Source organism: Aquarana catesbeiana, linkage group LG02 (genome assembly GCF_042186555.1).
Source record: "Aquarana catesbeiana isolate 2022-GZ linkage group LG02, ASM4218655v1, whole genome shotgun sequence".
Taxonomy (NCBI): domain Eukaryota; kingdom Metazoa; phylum Chordata; class Amphibia; order Anura; family Ranidae; genus Aquarana; species Aquarana catesbeiana.
In genome coordinates this window covers 386,742,458-386,766,039 of record NC_133325.1, presented here as the reverse complement: position 1 = coordinate 386,766,039, position 23,582 = coordinate 386,742,458, and the positions used below count along the sequence as shown (strand labels likewise).

General features: G+C 40.6%; 1 protein-coding gene across 4 annotated transcripts in view; it reads right to left on the bottom strand.

The window, feature by feature from the left end:
• Positions 1 to 23,582, bottom strand: part of SCML2 (Scm polycomb group protein like 2) — a 192,952-nt gene that overhangs the window by 95,082 nt on the left and 74,288 nt on the right. For all 4 annotated transcript variants that reach the window (XM_073615174.1, XM_073615172.1, XM_073615173.1 and 1 more), the window contains one exon: positions 17,730 to 17,973. In XM_073615174.1, coding sequence (XP_073471275.1) covers positions 17,730 to 17,973 — 244 coding nt within the window. The remainder of the gene's footprint in view (positions 1 to 17,729; positions 17,974 to 23,582) is intronic.

Genomic DNA, 23,582 nt, shown 5'->3' with positions numbered 1-23,582 from the left:
AAATATACACACCCGGCTTACAACACAGACTACCTTCTTGGTTTAGTCTCCCTACCTTTAAATAACGTGCAGTTGTGCCTATTAAGGGGTCCTGAGAGTCAGCACTGCTCAGTTACACTAGGACCAAAACAGACTCTAGAGTAAAACAAAGCCCCCTGCTGCCGGGTACAGCCCTGAAACATCCAGGCGAATGGGCACTGAGAGATTTGCATTTGGTACATGCTGGGAGGGGTGAGAGAGGAGAAAGCCGGTAGTGGGGGGAGGGATGAAGGAAGAAAGGAGAGTGAATGAAAGAAGAAAAAAAAAAAAAAAAACAGAGGATGGGAAACTGCTAAAGTAATCTTATATTGTCTGCTATCTGTATTGACAGTAATCATCTGTCACATGCCCTGGCTGCCTTCACCCTAGCTCTGGGAGGTAGAGCAAGGGTTGTGTTGGGTCAGCGGATCTGGAAAGAGATCAAGATGGGAGGGTGAGGAAGGAGGGGGGAGCATATAACAGCCAACACTAATGTATGGAAAGGAAAAACTGAAAGAAAACTATTTTAAAAGACTCTAGAGGACTTGTTACAAAAAAATACAACTCAAGTTCAAAAAATAAACTGTTACTTTCTGCTAATCAGCAGACAGTGACATCTATTTTCGGCACAAAAGCACAGCTAGTGCAAATATGGGAGCAGAATGCTTCAATGCAATTCATTTGATAAACAGGATATCAATGACTATTTGTGTATTTACAAGCGCAAAAAGATTTATTATCAGGGTGAGAACTGTTGCGTAATAATATACCACCAAGTAAATGCTAGCAGGGCCCTAATGTGGTGCACCAGAAAGTGGTTTCAAATCAACTACATACATATTTTTAAACTGGTTCACTTGTACAAAAACTTACTGCAATGAGTTTATTCCCCTTACACAAAGGAAGAATTAGCAAGTTTGCCAAAAGGCAAATTAGGGAAATTAGGAGCAGCAGTTCTGTTATGAGACAGATTTACAGACAACAGCCTAGTTTACTACCCCTCAACACCCCCCCCCCCCCTCAACCTACTGCTTAAAATATGCATCTCACCAATGACTAGGGTGTTCTATTGTAAGCAAAAAAACTGTCATAAGAGATTTAAAAACTATCCCAAGTCAGATGATTAGGAGGTACAAAAAAATTGGTATACATTTTTTACTAAAGCTGGCCATAGACGGGTCGAATCTCAGCCGGTCCAGCAGGGACCGGCCAAGAATAGAACCCTGTACGGCAGGCTGAACGTATCCAAGATTTTATTTATTTCAGGTACTTATATAGCGCCGTCAATTTACGCAGCGCTTTACATATACATTGTACATTCACATCAGTCCCTACCCTCAAGGAGCTTACAATCTAAGGTCCCTAACTCACATTCATAAACTTGGGTACAATTAGCCTGTCAGATTTTACACGTGATTATTGCCAGCACCTATTCTAGCCGCTAGCAGTAATCACTGTGTTCTCCCGACGGGGATGGCTCCCTCTGGCAAAACACAATGGCTCCGCAGGAGGGATTTCCCCCATTAACTCTGACAACCTGTGGTTGCAGGAAAGAAAATGGCTCCATCTATGGCTGACTTAAGCAAATCACGGCAACAAAAAAAACAAAACGCAAAAAGCTCTGCAGAAACGCTCAAAAGCAAACTGCATAGGTGTGAATGGGGCCTTAAGGGGCAGCTCAATTAACACAGTCTTTAGAGAAGCACCTGATTTAGCTGGTATCTTATTTGATAAAGTCTAACAGGTTTACTTGATCTAAATGGAGTAGATCTAAAGAAAAAGCCAAATTTATATACATTATAATTAGCAATATGAATATCTAAAATGTCATCATTTTGTTAAAGCCCCTATGTAGTTCTAGAAAGGCAGCGTTGGCCTTTAGTGAGAGGATTCAGTCTGCAGATAACCCTGGCTTGTCACTGCCCACATAGTACACAGACAACACTCCCATTGGCTCAGGGGAAGCGTAGTTGTGTAAAGCATGCTTATGTCAGTGGAAAGTAATGCAGGGTGCCTCACAGGCACTTTTCTCATGACTTTTAGACTATATTGGGACAAGCAGTGATATCAGCGGGCATGAAAATGCACCTTGCTACTGTGAAAGGAAACTTAGAGGTCCTCAAAGAGTGAAAAAATTGACAGCCACTCCACCAAAAATTGTATTACCCCATTAGCCCCACCTGCTAGAAGGGATAACAGATACATTATTTATAATTAACACAAATAATAAGATCACACAATATTTGAAATATAGCAAATCTGGAGCAGTTGGGCATAGTAACTAATCAGCTTTCATGTTCAGCCTGGTCTGAAATTGAAAGATAGAAGCCGATTGGTTGCCATACACAATTGGTCCAGATTCTGTCTGCTCCCGCTTCGATAAATTCCCAATGTATTAAAACCAGTCACTGCAAGATTTAGGTTGCTTGCCAATTTTTATATAATAAAAAAGGTACTAGAATGTGTGATATAGGTGTTTCAAGAGACAAGCATGTCAACACATAATTCCATGAAGCGTCTTCTACTTCTCTTACCTTATGAGCGCTACAGTTTACTGTACAAAAGTAATTCTATAAGGCAGGCCATTGACGGTGCAAATTTCTTTCCTGCAACCAAAGGTTGCAGGGAAAAAATTCACACAATTCCCCCATCAACACAGACAGTGTTGACGGGGGAATCCCTCCTGCCGAGACATTGTCTTCTCCCAGTGAGGGGGCAGCCACTTGCGATTATCGCAAGCAAATCCAGCAGACTGGTTGTACAAAAGATGATCAATCAACTTGGTACATTCAGCCTGGCCATTAATGGTTTGAATCTCAGCCGGTTCCTGCTGGACCAGCCGAGATTCGAACCGTATCTATCGAATACTTTAATGCAAAGAGGACAAAGCAGTGCCCATTTGGATGGTAAAAGCAACGGTTTGAGCCATGTTTTAACCATTTTAGTCAAACTGGAAACCATTTCAAAAGCAACAGCCTCCATGATTAATACTGAACAGAGAATGACAAGACAATCGCCAAAGAAGTATAATGGGCTTAAACAATGAATGACAAGGTAGTTGGACCCACAGGCTTGCACGGGTTGCCTTCAGCTATGGTAACACGTGTCGAATGCAACAAGTGGTTTAATTTTTGCCCTAGACCCGAAGCACAACATCGCAGCCCTAGGATGTGTACCACCCTGAGTGGCTGCTTACTGCCCTGAGTAGCTGTGTACCCTGGTTTCGGTGAGTGGTTGGGGAGTTGTAAAAGCATGGCTCAAACCACTGCTTTTACCACCCCCTACCCACACATGTACACAAAGCCTTGGAAAGCATCTCTAAAGCAGATTTTCTAGTAGAAGGATGATATAACATTCTATTGGATACTATTCAAAAGTTGTATGGATCCAAGAACAACAGAAGCTGTATTAAGAACAAAGTGTGGTCCAATACCTTATTAATAAAGAAAAAAAGCCTATTTTCAAGGTGGTTTCACCCAACAATATATGGCATGCTACAAGAGACAATTAGACTGCAGGCATGCTATATCAGCAATTATAAGCATGCTACAGGACACTGTTAAGAATCACAGCCATTAAACTAATGACCCCACATTTGTGTTCATTACAGGCTTTATGCAAATTACCGGTGCCACATACTAATGTTCATCCCAGCAAGATCCAGGTTAAAGAAAAAAAACACATAAAAATAGAAGAGGGCATGGAAGCATAGAAAAAAGTAACAAAAAAATAAAGCAACCCTGTCACTACCTTAATGCAATAATAATAAAAAAAAATAATAAATTTTGCCTGTATAAGAAGCCTCCTAAAGTGGAACTTTACCCCAGAGGCAAGTTTACATAAAAAGCAGCATCTAATCCTGTCACTCACATTTCTAGCTGTATATTCTATTTAATAAAAGCATAGCATCTGCGGTTTGTGATTTTCAGGGCAGTTTGTCCACTGCACATGCACCACTGAGTTCCTATTTCGGTACCGGTAAAAAGCCAGAATGTGCATCAAACTGTTTCAGGGCTATGTCAGAACAATTCAGCAAAGTACACATGCATGGGATCCACAAGTGGTGTTTAAGAAGAGAACAGAGGCAAGAGGTCAATTATGGTGCTGGTGTCTGACGCCTGCAGCGCTCGCAGGGAGGGGACACCCCCCCCCCCGCCGCCACCCTCTGATGCTTCTCCAGGCTCTCCCGTGCCATCGGGGACCTGGAGAAAGAACCTCCGCCACAGAGCATAGAGATTTCCGGTGACCAGATGGTCACCAGTCATCTCTATGACCGCTGGAGGCCCGTGCGTGACGTTATAATGCTTTCCAGCCTGGAGGAGAGATGTGGGGTCTTATAGACCCCACATCTCTCAATAGAGAGGACCTGTCCCACACTATTCCTATTACAAGGGATGTTTACATTCCTTGTAATAGGAATAAAAGCAATCAAAAAAAAAAATTTTAATTAAAAAGAAAAAGTGTAAAAATAACAAAATTACAATAAAAAAAATGAAAGCGCGCCCGTGTGCTCGTGCACAGAAGTGAACGCACACGCAAGTCCCACCCACATATGTAAACGCCGTTCAAACCACACATGAGGTATCACCACATGCGTTGTAACCTGTAAAAAAAATTTAAAGCGTTGCCTATGGAGATTTCTAAGTACCAAAGTTTGGCGCCAGTCCAGGATTATGTGCAATTTTAAGGCGTGACATGTGGGTATCTATTTACTCAGCGTAACAGCATTTTTCTCATTATACAAAAAAATTGGGCTAACTTTACTGTTTTGTTATTTTTTAATTCATGAAACAAAAAATTGTTTGCGCAAATACCATGTGATATAAAAAGTTGCAACGACTGCCATTTTATTCCCTAGGGTGTCTGCTAAAAAAAAAAAAATATATATATATATATATATATATATAATGTTTGGGGGTTCTGATTAATTTTCTAGTAAAAAAAGATGATTTTTACATGTAGGAGAAGAGTGCCAGAATAGGCCTGGTATGGAAGTGATTAAATACTATATAGTAGCTGATACATAAAAGGGAATGTTGAAGATGACATAGATGAGTTTAAAGTTTAATAAAGACTACAGGACAGACTTAACATTTTTCGTTACAGTCCTGCTTTATTACTTACCTGTCTTGCTGACTGCACCACCAGTTTTCACAGCACAATGGAGGACCAGACATCTGGCACACCTGAAGTGCTTCCAATGCAGAAGATTATTCAGCAGCTGTATCTCTTCAAGGCAGCGAAAATTAGAGGCAAAGGCAGTGGGACGGGTAAGTATTATGGGTGCATTTAAACCTCATTGCAAATAAAAATGTACTGAAAAAGTGAAAAGTGCTGAAATCTGCATTTGCAAAAAATGTAATGCTTGTTGCTAGCATCTAAATGCATTGGCATGCATTTCAAACACTTACTGACAAGCAGTCTAAAAACATATACTGCTGACAGGCAGCTTTGTTGATAGGAGACATGGTGAGTATTTTGCAGATCTTATTTTTTGTCACAAGGTTTTGAAAAATGAAAAAAGAAATTTTCTAAAAACTTGTGGCATCAAATGAGATAGATCTTCAAGACTCAGCATGCCTCTCAGCAAATACTTTGGAGTGTGGTTATACTGTCCTGGCATTTTAGGGCCTCCGAAAATGTGATAGGTAGTCAGAAAATCCAATATGTAATTAACGCCCCTTTAGAGCCTGAAGGTGCTCATTGGATTTTGGATCCTTGTACGTGTCTAGGCTGCCAAAAAGTCTCTTACGTGTGGTACGCCATACTCAAGAGAACTAGCAGCATGTGTTTTGCGGTGTAATTTCACATATACCCATGGCATGTGTGAGAAAAATCTCAGTAAAGGGATAACTTTGTATAAAACAAAAAATAAAAAATATATATATAAAAAAAGTTTTTTGTCATTTTCCAAAAACTTGTTGCGAAAAATAAAATCTTCCATGGACTCAACATCCCTTAGTAAATACCTTGGGGTTTCTATTTTCCAAAAAGCGGTCATCTGGGGGAGTGTCTGTACTGTCCTGGCATTTTAGCGCCTCAAGAAATGTGATAGGCAGTCAAAAAGTTAGCTGCTTAAAGTGGTTGTAAACCCTTTTTGTTGATTTTTACCTATAGGTAAGCCTTATTCTAGGCTTACCTATAGGTAGTGGAAATATCTCCTAAACATGTGCCGTCTAGGATATATTTCATTTGTTGTGCGCCGATGTCGTCATCGGCGCATGCGCTGTGAGGAAACAGCCCACCGTGCCGTTTCTTCCCCCAGCACGTGCCATGACTGACGGCTCCGACACGCATGCGCGGGAGTGACGTCACGCGACTCCGGCCAGTCACAGAGCCGGAGTCCGTGGCCCCGGAAGGAAAAAGGGCGAAGATGGACGCGGCCTGCTCAGGGGACAGCGCAGGCTTCGTTTGCAGGTAAGTGTCGTATTATGGGCTAGTGTGCGATGCATATTAGCCCATTATGCTTTTCATTTGCAGGCCTTGCGGGGAGCAAAAGAGGAAGTAAAACCCATCGGGGTTTACTTACTCTTTAAAAGCTGTGTAAATTCCAGTATATATATGCACACCATAGTTTGTAGAAGCTATAACTTTCACTGAAACCAATATACACATATTGGGATTTTTTTTGACCAAAAGACATGTAGCAGAATACATTTTGGCCTAAATTTATGAAGAAATTTGATTTTATTGGATATATTTTTTCCAAATTTTTGGACTTTTTTCATTTATATAATAAAAACTAAAAAAACCCAGTAGCGATCAAACACTATCAAAAGAAAGCTCTATTTGTCTGGGAAAAAACTTACATAAAATTTAATTTGAGTGCAATGTTGCATGACAGAGCAATTGCCAGTTAAAGTAGCAAAATACTCAATAGCAAAAAATGATCTGATCATGAAGGGGGTAAAACCGTCCAGAGGTTAAGTGGTAATGCTCAACCATTGATGAGCATTTTTAAGTCCTACTGCCCTCAAAATCTATCCAAGACACTTATCCTGCAAGAAGTTGTGCAATGGATCTTGAATGTGAACCCCAGGTTGAAAATGAGCCCATAAAAAAGGGTGTAGGCTCCCCTTAAAAATCCAAACCAGACCCTACAAAATTTTTAAAAAGGTATTATGGGGCTCACGGGGGGGGGGGGGGGGGGGGGGGGGTGTTGGTGGTGGAACTGCATAGTCCTTGGCATTGTGGTTGAGGGGGCCTATTGGTAGGGGCTTATCAGAACCTGGAAGCTCCCATTAGCGCCCAACCTTTTAAAGAGTGAGGGCCACTTCGGTGACTTGGTAACCGGTTGTGGGCCACAATAAGGGGAACAGGCGGATGACAGGTCCTGCAGAGCGGACATGGACACAGCTCGCTCTACTCTATAGGCCCTCCGATCTGATCTGCCCAGACAGAAGGGGACAGATCTTCTTCTGTTCTTTTAGCGGATCTTATTGGAGGTAGGCGGGTGTAAATGGACACAAGTTCTTTTACATCTGCCGCTCCATAGGAGGTGAATGGAGGCGATGAAACTGATCGTGTGAAAGGGACCTAAAGCTGCTTTCACACTGATGCACTGCTGTTTACCTGTGGCTTTCCTGCTGGTTAGCTGCACTTTGCCATAGATTTCTTTCCGAAAGTGCACTAAAACTTCTGCATTCTGGAGCTTTGGTGCGCTTTCAGAAAACGCACCAAACCCGCAAGTAAAACCCACGGGTGCACTGCACCTGCGGATCAGTTTGAAAGAAACCCAGTAACCACTGCAGAACAGATATGCCCATATATGCACTGATTTTAGTAATAAGCTGACCTGTTAACAATAGTCCTCCATTCAGGTATCATCGGCTGCCGCTGTCCCAAGCAGAGTGCATTTGATATCACTCCGTTTGTGACAGAAGCCAGCGCTATACAGGAAACATCAGCTTACGCAGCCGCTTGCGTCCTCTACTGCCGATTCACAACACTGATGCTCTAGGATTGTGGGTTGGCAACCCGTGATCTGGGCTTGTCGACCTGCCATCCCAGAGCAGGTGGTCATCATTGGGAGCCCCTGCTTTAGGATAAGAGGACTCCCAGATTTCTGCCCCTTCCCCAATATGAATGAGCAAGGGGTACATAGTAGGGCTACATAGTAACCCCCTAATTTTAACAAAGAACACAAAAAAAGTCAAAAACAGGTCCCCCCCGAAAGGTGCAAATATGGCACCGGAGGGAGGAGACAAAGAAGCAGAAGTTCCACTTTTGGGTGGAACTCCGCTTTAAACCAACAAGGCGATCAGATCTGTAGAACTCACACTCGTTTTTTTAAATTTTCCCATCATTCTGATTAAACAACCTGCTGTGTATAAAAAAATGCCAGAACACCAGCAATTATAGTTATACTCAAACCAGCCTGTCTGGCACTAAATATCACTGCGTTAGTGTTTTGAATGGCGCCGAACTGCAATAGTGTGTTTGCTGTGTTACTGCAATGCAAACGTGTGAAGCTGGTCTTAGTGCCTATTTTCACATATACATTTTTTTTCTTCTGTGTTTCCATTCAAATCAATGTGCAAAAACACATGTGAACATGCTTCATTGTTCGTTATTGCATTGCAATGCACTTTCTACTGAATTTTAACATGTATTAATGCTCAATGTGCATCTTAAAATGATTGTAAAGTATATTTATTTTTTAAAATAATAAACATGTTTAAAAACTTACCTGCTCTGTGCAATGGTTTTGCACAGAGCTGCTGTTTACCTCCTCTTCTGGGGTCTCCCACCAGCGATCTTCGCTCCTTCTCTTTTGTGTCTGCCCACATAGCAAGCTGCCCACTTTGGGAGCAGACATACGTTTATAGACACACACGCAGTGGGGCTTTGCTCTGCTCCCCACTCTCACTCTCTACTCACTAGATTTGACCAATAGCAGCACAAGCATCTTGTTGTGCTTAACAAAGTCTGAGAGCAAGAAGAGAGGGAGAGAAGACCTGCAGCCGGGAACAAAGCTGAATTGTTACATGAGTAAGGCAAGTGTTGGGGGGTGGGGAAGGGTTTTTTTACCTTAATGCAAAGAATGCAGAAAACCTTTAGACTTCAGAGCCACCTTAAAAACGCAAACGTTGACATGTAATTTAATGTGTTTTCATTGATTTCAATGGAAAACACATTAAAGAAAGAAAAAAAAAAAAAAGTGTGAATAGGTGTGAACAGGTCCTAAAACGTACAAGAATTATAGCATTTAACTGAAGCAAATTTTAATCTCAAACATTTATCAAAGCATGTATTTTCACAAATGTGGTTTATTTAATTTTTACCCTACATTTAAATATAAGAAGGATCTTAACCCTTTCATGACTAAGCCTATTTTTGAAATTTGGTGTTTACAAGTTAAAATACGTATTTTTTGCTAGAAAATTACTTAGAGTTCCCAAACATTATATATATATTTTTTAGCAGAGAAAACGCAAATTTTTGGAAAAGGGACACTTTCATGAATTTTAAAAAATCCAAACAGTAAAGTTGCCCCAATTTTTTTGTATAATGTGAAAGATGATGTTATCTTGAGTAAATAGATACCAAACATGTCACCCTTTATAATTGCACGCACTCGTGGAATGGCGACAAACTACGGTACCTATGAATTTCCATAGGCGACGCTTTAAACATTTTTTTACGGTTACCAGGTTTGAGTTACAGAGGAGGTCTAGGGCTAAAATTATTGCTCTCACTCTGACGATTGCGGCGATACCTCACATGTGTGATTTGAACACCGTTTACATATGCGGGCGCGACTTCCGTATGCATTTTCTTTGCTGCGCGAGCTCGCGGGGACAGGGGCACTTTAAAAAAAATTTTTTTTTTTAAATTTATTTTTTTACTTTATAAATTGTGTTTTTAAAAAAATTTTTTTTTTTTTACTTTTATTGCTGTCACAAGGAATGTAAACATCCCTTGTGACAGTAATAGGTGGTGACAGGTACTCTTTATGGAGGGATCGGGGGTCTAAAAGACCCCCGATCCCTCCTCTGCACTTCAAAGTATTCAGATCGCCGAAAACGGCGATTCTGAATACTGTGTACTTTTTTAAATTCGGCACCATTGGCAGCCGAGTAAACGGGAAGTGATGTCATGACGTCGCTTCCGCATTTACAATGAGAAGGCTGGAACGAAGCCGCCCACAGCTTCGTTCCAGCCCGCCCCCAGCTGCCGAAGGCACACGATTAGACAGCGGCGGGAGGGGGAGATGTCCCCTCCCGCTCCTCCGGTATAACAACCGAGCGGCTTTTAGCCGCATCGGTTGTTATACTCGGGTAGCCGATCGCCCGCTGTAAACAACGGTACCGGGATGATGCCTGCAGCTGCTATTACGAGGGGTATATCTGGACTGGAAACTTTCTGGATATACGAGTTGCAGTCCCACTCCCCACTCGGTATGAATGTGGAGTGGGACATCAACTCTTTTATTAACAGAGCTTGACATTTTTAAGTACTGATTACACCATCTGTTTTATTTAACCCTTTTCTAAATTCTGTATTTAGTCATGTATTTTTTAATAATGGTCATTTCACATGGCTCCAACTTGAATAAGGTCTTTTTAGTTTTTACTAAACACCATTATTATTTTTTATTAAAAAATTCCCGATGTGTGTTACTATTGTTTATTCATGGTGCACTTCCGGCTCCACTATTAGTGACACCTACTAATTGTGCTTTATGCTGCTGTGTACACGCCGCGATTGTTTCCTCCTCTTTTGCGGTGTGTTCCGATATACGTCGTCTTCCGGGTATCCACCAGCAGTGACGATGCATGGTTTTTCAAAGTGCGGCTTGATTGTGGTTTCCGGCCATCAACCAGAAGTGACATTGCTCAGCTTCTTCTCAAAACGAGGCCTGGCTTTATCCCACTTTTGCGATCCGCTGTTAGTTATTATACTTTCACGTTACAGCGCGGATTGCAGTTGTCCTTTTTCCTTATTTGCCCCGTTACAGTTATTATGAGCCTTGATAGGTGTAACACTAATATCCATTCGTTTTAAACGGCCCATTTTAAATTAGTTTTGGCTGGACCGGAAGTGACACAATTTTTCCCCGGACCAGAACTTCCGGTAGACATGTGACTCAATTTGGGGCTATTTCTCCTATTTAAGCGCAGAGGTGATGGTTGACACGCACACCCAAGATGACGTCCATTCAGACGAAACGCGTCGGGCCGAGTGCTGCCATCACTACTGCGCCATTTTATATTAGATAAGCCTTTGATTGCTTCTTCAAATGTGAGTGTTCAATTTTTATCACTTTTTAAATAAATATTCCTCCTAAACGTTATCACACTATATAGAGCTTTGTTTTATTTCTTGGTTTTCACGTGTGGATATGAGAATCCTCCTTGGTCATTTCTTCGTTTTCCTATTACCCGTCTGAGAATAACCTGCTGACCAGTATCGTTCTTAAAATTTCAATGTGATTGTGCTATCCGGATTGCTGAGAGTTTTATATCGTATATAGTGATCATCACTACAAGCCTGGTTGACTTGGGTGGTATATGCCTCTCCAAGTCCACTAGTTCCAGTAAGCCTTCACGCAATTTATGGCGGTTCCCTCACATGATTCCTGTTTACTTCTTATTTCAACACGATTATTTTGAGGATTTTTTTAGCAATCTTTTGAAAATTCATGAACTGTTGCTCCATTTTTTGATGCCAATCAACACTCACATGGTGGATTTATATTTATTTTCAATTTTTTGTCAGTTCATTGATGTTCATTATTTCACTTGGTGGATTTTATGTCACAATTGGTCAGTATTTTTGATATTTAACATCACTGTTTACACCTAATAATTTTAAGCGCTGCATTTTTCTATTTTTTGGTATCTGTGCTGTTTGTCTTTAGCTGTGCTGGCTGCTTTTTATTATAAAAACACAGCGCAATATATGCTTTTCCTTTGATATTTGGAGTACACTTATTTTTTGAAATTAGAACAAGAGCTTCAGTATATGTAAAATAGTTGTAATAAAGCAGCATTCAATTAAAAAAATAAATGACAGCTGTGTGAAAAGCCTCACATGCATATTGGTTTACATAACAGGTCATATATGTAAGGCCTACTACAGTTTCAGCTTCAATCCATTCAGCAGCCATAGAAGGTTGTACAAATTGATCACAAGTTAAAACACAAATTCCAACACAACTTGTCAGGTTGTTACAGCCCCATTGAGAAGTCTCAGTTCATTTTAGCAATGCTGCTTGCTGCAGAGAATTCACAGGATGTCAAATAACAGCCAGCCAACAAACAGCTCTGGGTCACCCAGGCTACATTTTAGAGCATCTGTTTTTTCTCAAATATTTAACTAAAAAGTTTTCTTGGAAATACTGCAGCTTAAGCAGAGCCATGTATTGATGCTGGACAAAATTAGTTTTTTTTTGCACACGCTAAAATGCTCATATATCTGTCTTGAAAATTACGTTGAACACCAAAAATATTGCATATTTCCTGAAAGAGGCGGCGCTGTAGAATAAAAAGATGATATCAGATACTTATGTTGCATGACCTTTATGCAAAATAATGTTTGACATTTTAACAAACAATTTTGTAAAACATAAAATAGGAGATAATGTTTAGATATAGATACTAATATTGCTCACCAGGGTCACCTAAACTTGTGTCCTCATTGGAAGGTTTCCCCTCCATTACGGTTATGGGGACAATCCAAATTTTGTGGTTTTATTTAACATTTTGGTGAGAATGGTACACAGAACAAACCGAGAAGGTGAACCTCCCTGAGCCCCCAATAAGGCTGCTTTCACACTGATGCACTGCAGTTTCAGCTTATGCGGCTTCTGCTTCTTCCGCTACCACCAGCTTCCTTCTCTGGCTCCATGCACTTGGTTGCTCTGGGATGGCTGGTCGGCAACCTGTGGATCTCGATCTCGATCTCGACTTGACGACTTGCCATCCCAGAGCATGGGCATGTGCTTTCCTGGTTTGAGATCGAGGGCCACATTAGAGGGCTAAGAGTTAAAATCCAATTTGTGTTGTTATCAAATACCAAACAAGTAAGTACAAAAGGTGGAGAGGCAGGAAGATGATGTCACAATCTCCAACTCTGCCAATCACATGAAGATTTCTATTGGTTTAGAAAATACAAAGCAGCCTATAAATGGTGGAGCACTGCTCAGCCTGACTCAATTTTGTGCCTTGTGTGAGACAAGAAGTTCTAGTCTCACTGCCGGAACACAAGGCTGATACTGTACGTAGCCAAGTCTACACACAGTTTATACAGTGTGACCAGTGAGCATACTATAGTGTAGAAAATAGCTTTGCTTGGGCCAGCTTGGCGCAAACAAACTAGCTAAACAGACACTAAGCCTGAAAATCAGCTTTGAGTGAGAATTAAATCCAAAATGTAACCAGCATTTTTTTTTGCTAGAAATTTACTTAGAACCCTGAAACATTATATATTGTTTGAAAGCACCATGGAGAGAAAAATGGTGTTACAATTTTTTATGTTGCAGCCAAATTTAAAAACACAAATGGTTTAGGAAAAAAAATACACTTATATTGTGTTTATGTGCAATAAAATTTAATAAAAACCCCACTTTTTGGTAAAACATAAAAGCTGATGTTATGCAGAGTAAAAGATATAGCAAACATGTCAAGCCGTGTATGGCCGTGGAACAGCGACAAATTACAGTACTTAAAAATCTCCATAGGTGACTCTTTGAAAGTCTTTACAGGTTACCAGTTTAAAGAGGTACACAGGAGACCTAGCGCTATAATTATTGCTCTCGCTCTGACGTTCACAGGGATACCTCACTTGCGGTACTGTCACGGTTTACATATGCATGCAAGACTTATGTATGTATTTGCATTGTCGTGTGAGAATGGCGGGGTGCTTTATATTTTCTCAATTTTGTTTTAATTGAAAACTTTTTTTTTTTTTTTTTTACACAATCCCTTTAATTTATTTATTCTTTTTATCAACATCATCGCTATTACAAGGAATGAACAACATCCCTTGTGACAGCAGTAAGTATGACAGATCCTCTTTAACCACTTGCCGACCGCTGCTGGGCGTACCTGTACGTCCTTTAATTGGCGAGGCTAGCGGGCGCACGTGCTCCGCGTACTATGTGACCGCGGGCTCAATGTCCGCCGGTGTCCTGTGATCATGTCACGGAGCCGCAGAACGGGGAGATGCCTATGTAAACAAGGCATTTCCCCGTTCTACCTAGTGACATGACAGGGATCTACTGCTCCCTGTCACCAGGAGCAGTGATCGTTTTCATGTCAGTGATAGCCCATCCCCCCTCAGTTAGAATCACTTCCTAGGATACACTTAAACCCTTGATCACCCCCCAGTGTTTAACCCCTTCCCTGCCAGTGTCATTTACACAGTAATCAGTGCATTTTTATAGCACTGATCGCTGTATAAATGACAATGGTCCCAAAATAGTGTCAAAGGTGTCCGATGTGTCCGCCATGTCGCAGTCACGATAAAAATTACAGATTGACGCCATTACTAATAAAAACAATTAATAATAAAAATGCCATAAAACTATCCCCTATTTTGTAGACGCTATAACTTTTGTGCAAACCAATCAATATGTGCTTATTATGATTTTTTTTTACCAAAAATATGTAGAAGACTACATATCGGCCTAACCTGAGTAAAAAATTTGTTTTTTTATATATTTTTTGGGGGGATATTTATTATAGCAAAAGGTCAATTTTGTTTGGGTGCAACGTTGCACGGCCGCGCAATTATCAGTTAAAGCGACGCAGTGCAGAATTGCAAAAAGTGGTCAGGAAGGGGGTAAAATCTTCCGGGGCTGAAGCGGTTGAAGAGAGCTCTGGGGTCCATAAGAACCAAGATCTCTCCTCTGCCCTCAAGAGTATGAGATTGGTTTGATCAGATTCTGTACGCATTTGGTTTCTTAGATCACAGAGGGGAGGCAGGTATGCCTCAGCACACCGAGTGGCAGCAATCCCATAAAGGCAGTGAGTGGCGGGAGGGGGGACCCCCTTCCGTGTCCTGTAAAAGTGATTGAGCGACTATATAGCCACTCCGATCACTTCTACAAAAAAGCCCATCGCTGGCTGAAAATGCAGACATCATCCCAGTGTACCAACTTCAACTCAAGGATGTAAGAGTATGTCCTAAGGCAGGGATATGCAATTAGCGGACCTCCAGCTGTTGCAAAACTACAAGTCCCATCATGCCTCTACCTCTGGGTGTCATGCTTGTGGCTGTCAGAGTCTTGCTACTCCTCATGGGACTTGTAGTTCTGCAACAGCTGGAGGTCTGCTAATTGCATATCCCTGTCCTTAGGGGTTGAAGTGGTTAACCACTTCAGCCCCGGAAGAATTTACCCCCTTCCTGACCAGAGCACTTTTTGCGATTTGGCACTGCGTCGCTTTAACTGACAATTGCGCGGTCGTGCGATGTGGCTCCCAAACAAAATTGATGTTCTTTTTTTCCCCCACAAATAGAGCTTTCTTTTGGTGGTATTTGATCACCTCTGCGTTTTTTATTTTTTGCGCTATAAACGAAAAAATAGCGACAATTTTGAAAAAAAAAACGCATTATTCTTTACTTTTTGCTATAATAAATATCCCCAAAAAATATTTAAAAAAACATTTTTTTTCCTCAGTTTAGGCAGATACGTATTCTTCTACATATTTTTGGAAAAAAAAAAAAAAAAAAATCGCAATAAGCGTTTATTGATTGGTTTGCGCAATAGTTATAGCGTCTACAAAATAGGGGATAGTTTTATGGCATTTTTATTGATTTTTTTTTTTTACTACTAATGGCGACGGTCAGCGATTTTTATCGTGACTGCGACATTATGGCGGACACAGCAGACAAATTTTTTACACATTTTTGGGACCAATGGCATTAATACAGCGATCAATGCTAAAAAAATTGCATTGATTACTGTAAAAATGTCACTGGCAGTGAAGGGGTTAACCACTAGGTGGCGCTGTAGGGGTTAAGTGTGTCCTAGGGAGTGTTTCTAACTGTGGGGGGGGAGGGACTGCGTGTTACAATACACTGATCGCCGCTCCCGATCACAGGGAGCAGAGATCAGTAACAGTGTCACTAGGCAGAACACGGAGATGCTTGTTTAAATTAGCATCTCCCTGTTCTTCCTCACCGTGAGATGAGCGTGGGTATCCCCGCGGACATCGGGTCCGCGGGACACGCGATCGCGGTCACAGAGCTCCTGGCGGGCACGCGCGCGCCACCTCTTGAAGGGCAACGTACAGGTACGTTAATCTGCCTGTACATGCCCTTCTGCCGGTTAATATATTAGAGCTTACTAATCCTTAAATTTAATGGCTACATTTATTCCCTTTTTTAGGATTTTATTGGCTTTATTTTCACTGGGTGATCTGGCCAGTAACACATTTCCTGTCTTATGCCCCGTACACACTATAAGAAAATCGGCAAACATTTTAGTCCGAAGAACGATCGTACAATTTTCCAATAGTGTGTACACAACCTTTATGACAGCCGATTCGGACTTTCCGAACGAATATTTTCGAAGGGACAAACTCCAAAATTTTTCTCCTACATGAACAGAACGAACGATTTTAGTTTAAGATATACCTTTTTCATACAATTTTTGTATGAGAAATATCAGATACGAAAGTCTGCGCATGATCAGAAGCAACAAATAAAAAGCCTTTGTCGTAGGAAAATTTTCATACATTATTTCTATCCTCAGTTCTGACTTGCTGTGAAACATCGAGGAAAACTGGCCGATCGGTCGCCTAATTTTCTCATAGTGTGTATGGCACATTAGGGTGTCTCTTCTCCAATGGAGGAGCAATGGAGTAGACTTTTGGACAGTATCATTGTCAATCTGCAGATAGTACCCTAGCAGATTTAGATGGGCTTGAGTAACAAATTAAAGCTGAACTCCAGCTAACACTTTTTAAGCAGTTACAGCAAACCATTTTTTCTTCCTTTCACATAAATGAATAAAAGCGGACCATTGTAAACACCCCTGTCAGTGTTAAATGGTTTGTCTCAACCTTCTGCCTGCCACTTTTGCTGGACAAGTTGGTCTTTTAAAACGAAATAAAAAAATAACAGACTTATGAATGAATGAAGCCACTATATATCTTACACATTGGTAAGCTGCAATGTATTACGTTTTAATTTATAATTTAATACCCCTTTAACTGCATTTATGGGCATGGTTACAAACAGTGATAAAGAACAACCTTTTCTGAGGTCTGCAAAGATTGACCAGCTTGAAAAATAAGAAAATATACCTTCCCAAAAGTACAAATCTACATTATATATAAAAAACAGCTTTTTTCAAACATGAACACACATTGTTAATTATTTACATCAAACTGATCTCTATAAAATGTTTTTGAAATGAGCATTGAAAAGACTTAAAGTGGTTGTAAACCTCTGATATGAAATGTGAACAAAGTATATCTTTCTATACAGTGTACTAACGCAATCCAGAGCACTGAATGTTATTGCTCTCTGCTGCCTTCTTTCCTCTGCCATCCACTTGAGTCACTTCTCACAGCCCCCTGCTTATTGAACGCTCAGACAAGCTGTATCAGTTCTGCACTGCAAAGAGAAGGCTGCAGATAAATAGGAACAACTTATGTAAGAGGATTTATTTAATCTCTGTGCATCACCCAAGACCAGTCACTTCACTGAGTATATGGAAGGGTTTACAACCACTTTAACCTTTCTTTAAATTTACTTACCATAGTTTCCAGGAGGCTGTAGAGAATCGCCAGTTATACTGCACCATCCAACTGGAAAGATGTCACGGGAGTCATATCTGCACCAATAATCAAATGCTCCTCTCCATCCATCAAACGTTATAAAGATTTCATCTCCCTTCACTTCACCTACTGTAGCTGGACATATCAAAAAAGGATTTTTCTTGTCCACAGCTTCGAGTTTTAATCCAGGTTTAAAGAAGTTCTGGGATGGCTTTTGCGGCTCCTAACAGATAAATGCATTGCCTTAATACATTATATAGTCAAATAATTTCAAATATTTTATAATTTGACCTACTAAACAAAATTAAACTAACACAAATATAATACACAAAAACTTTCTTCTTTCTAAAGTTGGCACATCTAAATCTACAGTATATAGCAGTAGGATTTTATTTTTATCTACCATTTGTCATTCTCTTGGCTCTCTGTGTGCTTTTAAAACTTTACCTTCATCAGAAAGTTTGTAGAATCTTGTAACTCAATCTCTGCCTCTAAACTGGCCACAAACTTGAATGTAGTTTACGAAAAATAACTCTCTTGGATAACAAAAAGAGACCCTGCTGCTGGACCATTCATTTTAACAACAAAATTCCCATAAGATTTTATGCGCAGTTCAGCAGTTCACATTTTTTTTTTTTAGGCATGGGTTTTACCTGTTAAAACACCCCCCTTGGGTAGACATCCAAAAGCCCTGAGACTGTTGCTGGGTACCACTATCTTGGATAGGATATCAGCAACCCCAGCAGACTCTGAGCTGTCACTCAAGGGACACTCAAAATCAGCCTTTTTTTACAGGGTGCCTAGGCACTCTGGGGTGCCTTCAGGTGTCTCCAGGGGTGCCTTGGCAAAATACCTAGAATTTGCCCAAACTGTATAAAAGTCAGTGGGTGGATCAAGCCTTCCCATTAGTTACACACAGCCACAGGTTAGGTGTCCTAACAACCAATGATGTCATCGGTTAAGAAGGATGTCGGGCACCTGCAAAGTATCCTTGTTTGCCCCTCTCCTTCAGCACCAGGGTCACATAAGCTGAGTGAGGGAGAAGATTAACATTGAAACACTAATTAGTACCAGTGTGCAAAGGTGTATTTGCTTTGGAAGAATAAATCACCACTAATGTTGGGTGTCCAACGCATGTGGATGTTTCTGCATTATGCAAAACTATTAGTTTCGTTTTTTTTAATTTAGAATGGGGTGCCTCAAGATTGTGTGGAATTTTAAAGGACGCCTTGCCTGAGGAAAGGTTGAGAAACACTACTTAAAAGTCATTCTTTTCACTCCTCACCCTGGCTGCTACATCAAACATTATGTAGATAGGTGAGGAGAGGAGAGCTGCAAACACAGACAGTAATGACACACTCCCAAAGGAGGAAGGGACTACAACGTATAAGAAAGGGGGAAGCTGTGTTTAAGAACGGACTTTTCTGAAATAATCAAATCTGCTATCAAGTTCAAAAGCACAGAGAAAGTCAATAAAAAACAATCATGGTAAGGAAAAACACCACAAGCATGCATTTAAAAAAAACTTCAGATGAAAAGCACCTAAAAATCAAGTATTATAAACTGCTGACAGGATCTCTTTAACACACTTTAAAGAGCGTATGTATATTAACATGCTGGGCGGCAAGTAGTAATATCAGGATAAAGGCTACAGTTACAAAGGGCTTTCACGTAAAAGTGATATGGGCAGCTGTACAGCCAACCCAATCAATTTTACAGTGTTACAGAGTCTCTTCCCCTCCCACCACTGTTCATGAACTCTCCCATTCCACAGAAGAGCAGAAGAGGTCAGGTCAGCTGCCCATAGAGTTGTTGTTACCCAATCTCTCCTGTGATGAAGTTGTAAGCGATGCGGACTCCGTCACTTCCAGTTTTAGACCTCCGTTTTCCTGGCCAGTACAGCCAGGGAAGCATCAGATCAAACAGATCTGTGTTTCATCAGATACTTTGAAGGGCAGGGGAGATGTCAGGGGTACAATAGACTCCTGATGTTTCAATAAAGAGTACCGGTTACTGCCCAAAGCTATCACAAGGGGTCTCCTTCACCCCTTGTGATAACTTTGGGCAGTGACAGGTATTCTTTATTGAGTACCTTTCAAAAAAATAATTAAAAAATGTAAGCCAAAAGCGTAAAAAAAACAACATTTTAATAAAATAAATAAAAGTTATTAAAGCACTCCTGCCCTCTGTGCTCCTGTGCAAATGTATATGCGCATTTAGGTCTGGCACAAAAACGTAGAAACAGTGATTACACCACACCTGAGGTATCACTGCAAACATTGGAGTGAGAGCAATAATTCTAGTGGCATAACTCATGTTTAATTGTAAGCGGATATACTGAAGGTGTTCAGGGTCCATTCACACCAGGTGCAATGAGACTGCATTGGGCAGCTATTCCAGCACAGCCCCACCGCATGGAAAAGCAAATGCTTTGCCTCCTATATGCCTGCTTCACATCACTGTGTTGTAGAGGTGTGCAGGCAGTGTCAACTGCCTCACACTATGCAGTGGCTAATTGAACATAAAGAACTGTCTGTGTGACATTTCAATAAAGTTCATAAAAATTTTTTTTTAAAAAGTGAGAAATGCAATGAGTAGAGATCAGCACACTGGCACTGTAATGATCCCGCCATTGTAACACAGCAGCAGGTATGAATTAGCCCTTAACCTGTCACCTATGGACAATTTTAGGTACCATTGTTTGTCACCATTTCACAAGTATGCTCAATTTTATACGTTGACATGTTTGGTATCTATATATACACTTGACGCAAAATCATATTTTATATTTTACCAAAAATTGTGTATTATGGTGTGTTTGGGTGCACTAAAACTCATTAAAGCTGTATTTTTTTAAACTGACAATTTACTTTTGATAAACAGCTGAGTAAACATTGTGTGACATAAAAAAGAGCTACAACCACCATTTTATTCTTCCGGTACGCTTTCAGAAAATATATACAGACGTGTGTACTTTCTGGTAAATGCATTGCAGTATCAATAGCCATGGTGCTTAAACTAAAGTAGACCAACATTCAAATCAAAGTAGAATGGGGAAGTCATACAGTCTCCTGGTTCTAACCATCAGAAGTCTATGTAGTAAACAGTGACTGAGACCACAGGCCCCAAACATTGACAAACCTATGGGGAGATCCCCTATTAGAGTATGTAATTTGGTATTGGGGAAAGGGGTAGTGTTGTGGAGAAGTTCTTTTGGCATAAAAATATAATGCTCTCATTTCTTAGTATGCAAAGAAAACTGAAGTTCCTCTATCAGCCCTAGAAGACAAACCTTGGGGTATCAGAGATCAGGCAGGCCCAATGCAGTTTAAATAAAGCATCTGATACGTGTCCAAAATTATTGTATATGGGGGTAGGATCAGGGTGCATGAAAGAAATCAGCTTTTTTTCACCACAGGCTTAGAAGCAGGAGTAGTGAATAGCTCATCTTTAATCTATACGTTTGCAGAGGGGTGTTGTATATTTGATGGTTAGCATGAATTGTACCAGTTTGCCTTCTGATGATATAACAGAGGACATGAACGTCTCCTCAGCCCTCTGCCATCAGCTGTACTGGGTTATGCCACGTGTGTCAAATTGGAGGATTTTGTTCTGTTCTGGTGAAAAGTAATGCTGCATTGTACTGAGAGATCAGTTTGGTGTAAATCAGTTGATAGTAGCATTTGTGTACATGGCATTTGTAGAGACAAGAATATGTCCAGCTCATGTTTCCTGCAGGTATGCATGTTACAGAAGTTATCGGGGGAATATAAACTTCAATTGTTTATCACTGCAAAGTACTAGGAGGCATTATTCACTTGGTAGATTTCTCATTTCAGTTGTATGTGGCACTTTGTTTGCTGTGTTATAACCACATGTGGCTATTTTGGAAACCACATTCTATAACCATCAGACAATATGGTCTACACACATGCAGTCTGGAATACCACGCATACCGCATCTAGTCTAATAGTGTGGACTTTATTCAATGAAGTCTGAATATCTGATGGCTGTGGTCACAATGTACTACATGGCCAATACATGGTAAATCACAGTATAAAGTATAGTGTTCCTTTAGTAACCAAGTTCTATGTTTAGATCCATGTGGTTTATCTGAGGTATTTACAATTTTGTTCGGTTTGACAGCACAGTACATAACTCCAGTCTAATAAAAGAGCAAGGAGACACTTCTTTTTAAAGTGTAACCAATTTGCCACAAGTATACATTTTGGGAGTGCATTAATTGCCAGGCAAGGGAATGGTGGGGGCAATCCACATTCTCTGTGACAGACACACACAGCTCAGGTTGGAATCAAACCCACAGGAGTGCCCCCAGCAAGTGGCTTTGAGGGCTGCTCTGTGCAAAACAATTCCACAGAGCAGGCAATATGATTGTTATTTTTTTTAAAAAGGTTTACAAACAATTTTTAATCTGTTGCCCTGTGAGCCACCTGCCACACAAGCTGTTGACTCTCAGAAACTTGTCTTCTAAATCTCTTCTGGCTTTGGGTCTGCCAGACCTCCTCTTGTTTGAGTTTCCGCCAATGTCCAAATGATACCGTGGCTTTCTATGCAATTTCTCTAAAAGGAAAAACCTACCCTTTTAAAGGTTTTATTGATCTGTCTATTTTCCCTTTGATAATTGCCTTTTTCTCGCCATTTTGAGAGCAATATACTACTTCTGCAGTACAATACTGTCCAAATTTTTCTTAAGAGGGTGTAGGAACAGTCTGTTTGAACACTGCTTTTATATAGACTTAGAACTATCATGAATGCTGCTGTCAGACTAATCTACCTTACCAACCGCTCAGGGTCTGCCACTCCTCTGTGCCAATCCCTCCACGGACTTCCAATTGCCTAGGGAAATAAATTCTCAATACTAACAACATAGAAAAAGGCACTCACAACTCTGTCCCGAGCTACATCACCAATCTGGTCTCCAAATATCACCCAAAACGTCCTCTCCAGTCCTCCCAAAACCTCTTGCTCTCAAGCAATCTCATCTCCTCTTCCCATGCTAGTCTCTAGAACCTCTCCCTGGGAGATCCCTGAAACTCATCTCTTCAGGGAAGCCTATCCTACCTCCAATAACAGAACTTTTGTCTTTCATCAGCTCATCCCTCACAGTTATAACCTTTTGTACCACTTGTCCCACCCTATTAGATTGTAAGTTCTTATGAGCAGGGCCCTCTTAACCCTCTTGTATTGAAACTGTACTGTCTCCTTTTATATTGTAAATCGCTGCGCAAACTGTTGGTGCTATACAAATTCTCAATGATAATAATAATAAATGAATCATCAAAAGTTGGGACACCTGTAGGAATTGTTAGCATAAACTTTCAAGGCTTAATTTACTTACATTGCTGAAGAACAACTGAGTTGTTAACCTATTAACTACTTCCCTGTAAAAGGCCTTTTTGTAGAACTCTGAAAGGTACATTATTTTTCAGTTTTTGTTAACCTAAGCTTTTTTTTTTCACCTCTGACAGTTAACTGCTTACTTTTGTACCATTTCCAGTTATTCACTGGGTTTGAACTGTTTAAATTTCAATGAAAATTGGAAAAATGCCTTCTACTGCTCTCTACTATCATAGTGCATCATTTATACCACTGTGACCTTTTGGATTCTATCTTACATACAGTTCTATCAAAATGTGAACCGGGTTGCTTTATAGGTATATGTTTAACTGCCTCACTCCCGCCGTCATATGACGTGACAGACTTTGAGCGGGTATATCTAAATGATGCCTGTAGCTAGACATCATTCAGATATTGCCGTTTTCAGCCGGCGATTCCCTACACCATAAGAACGATCATAGCGGCTGTCAAAAT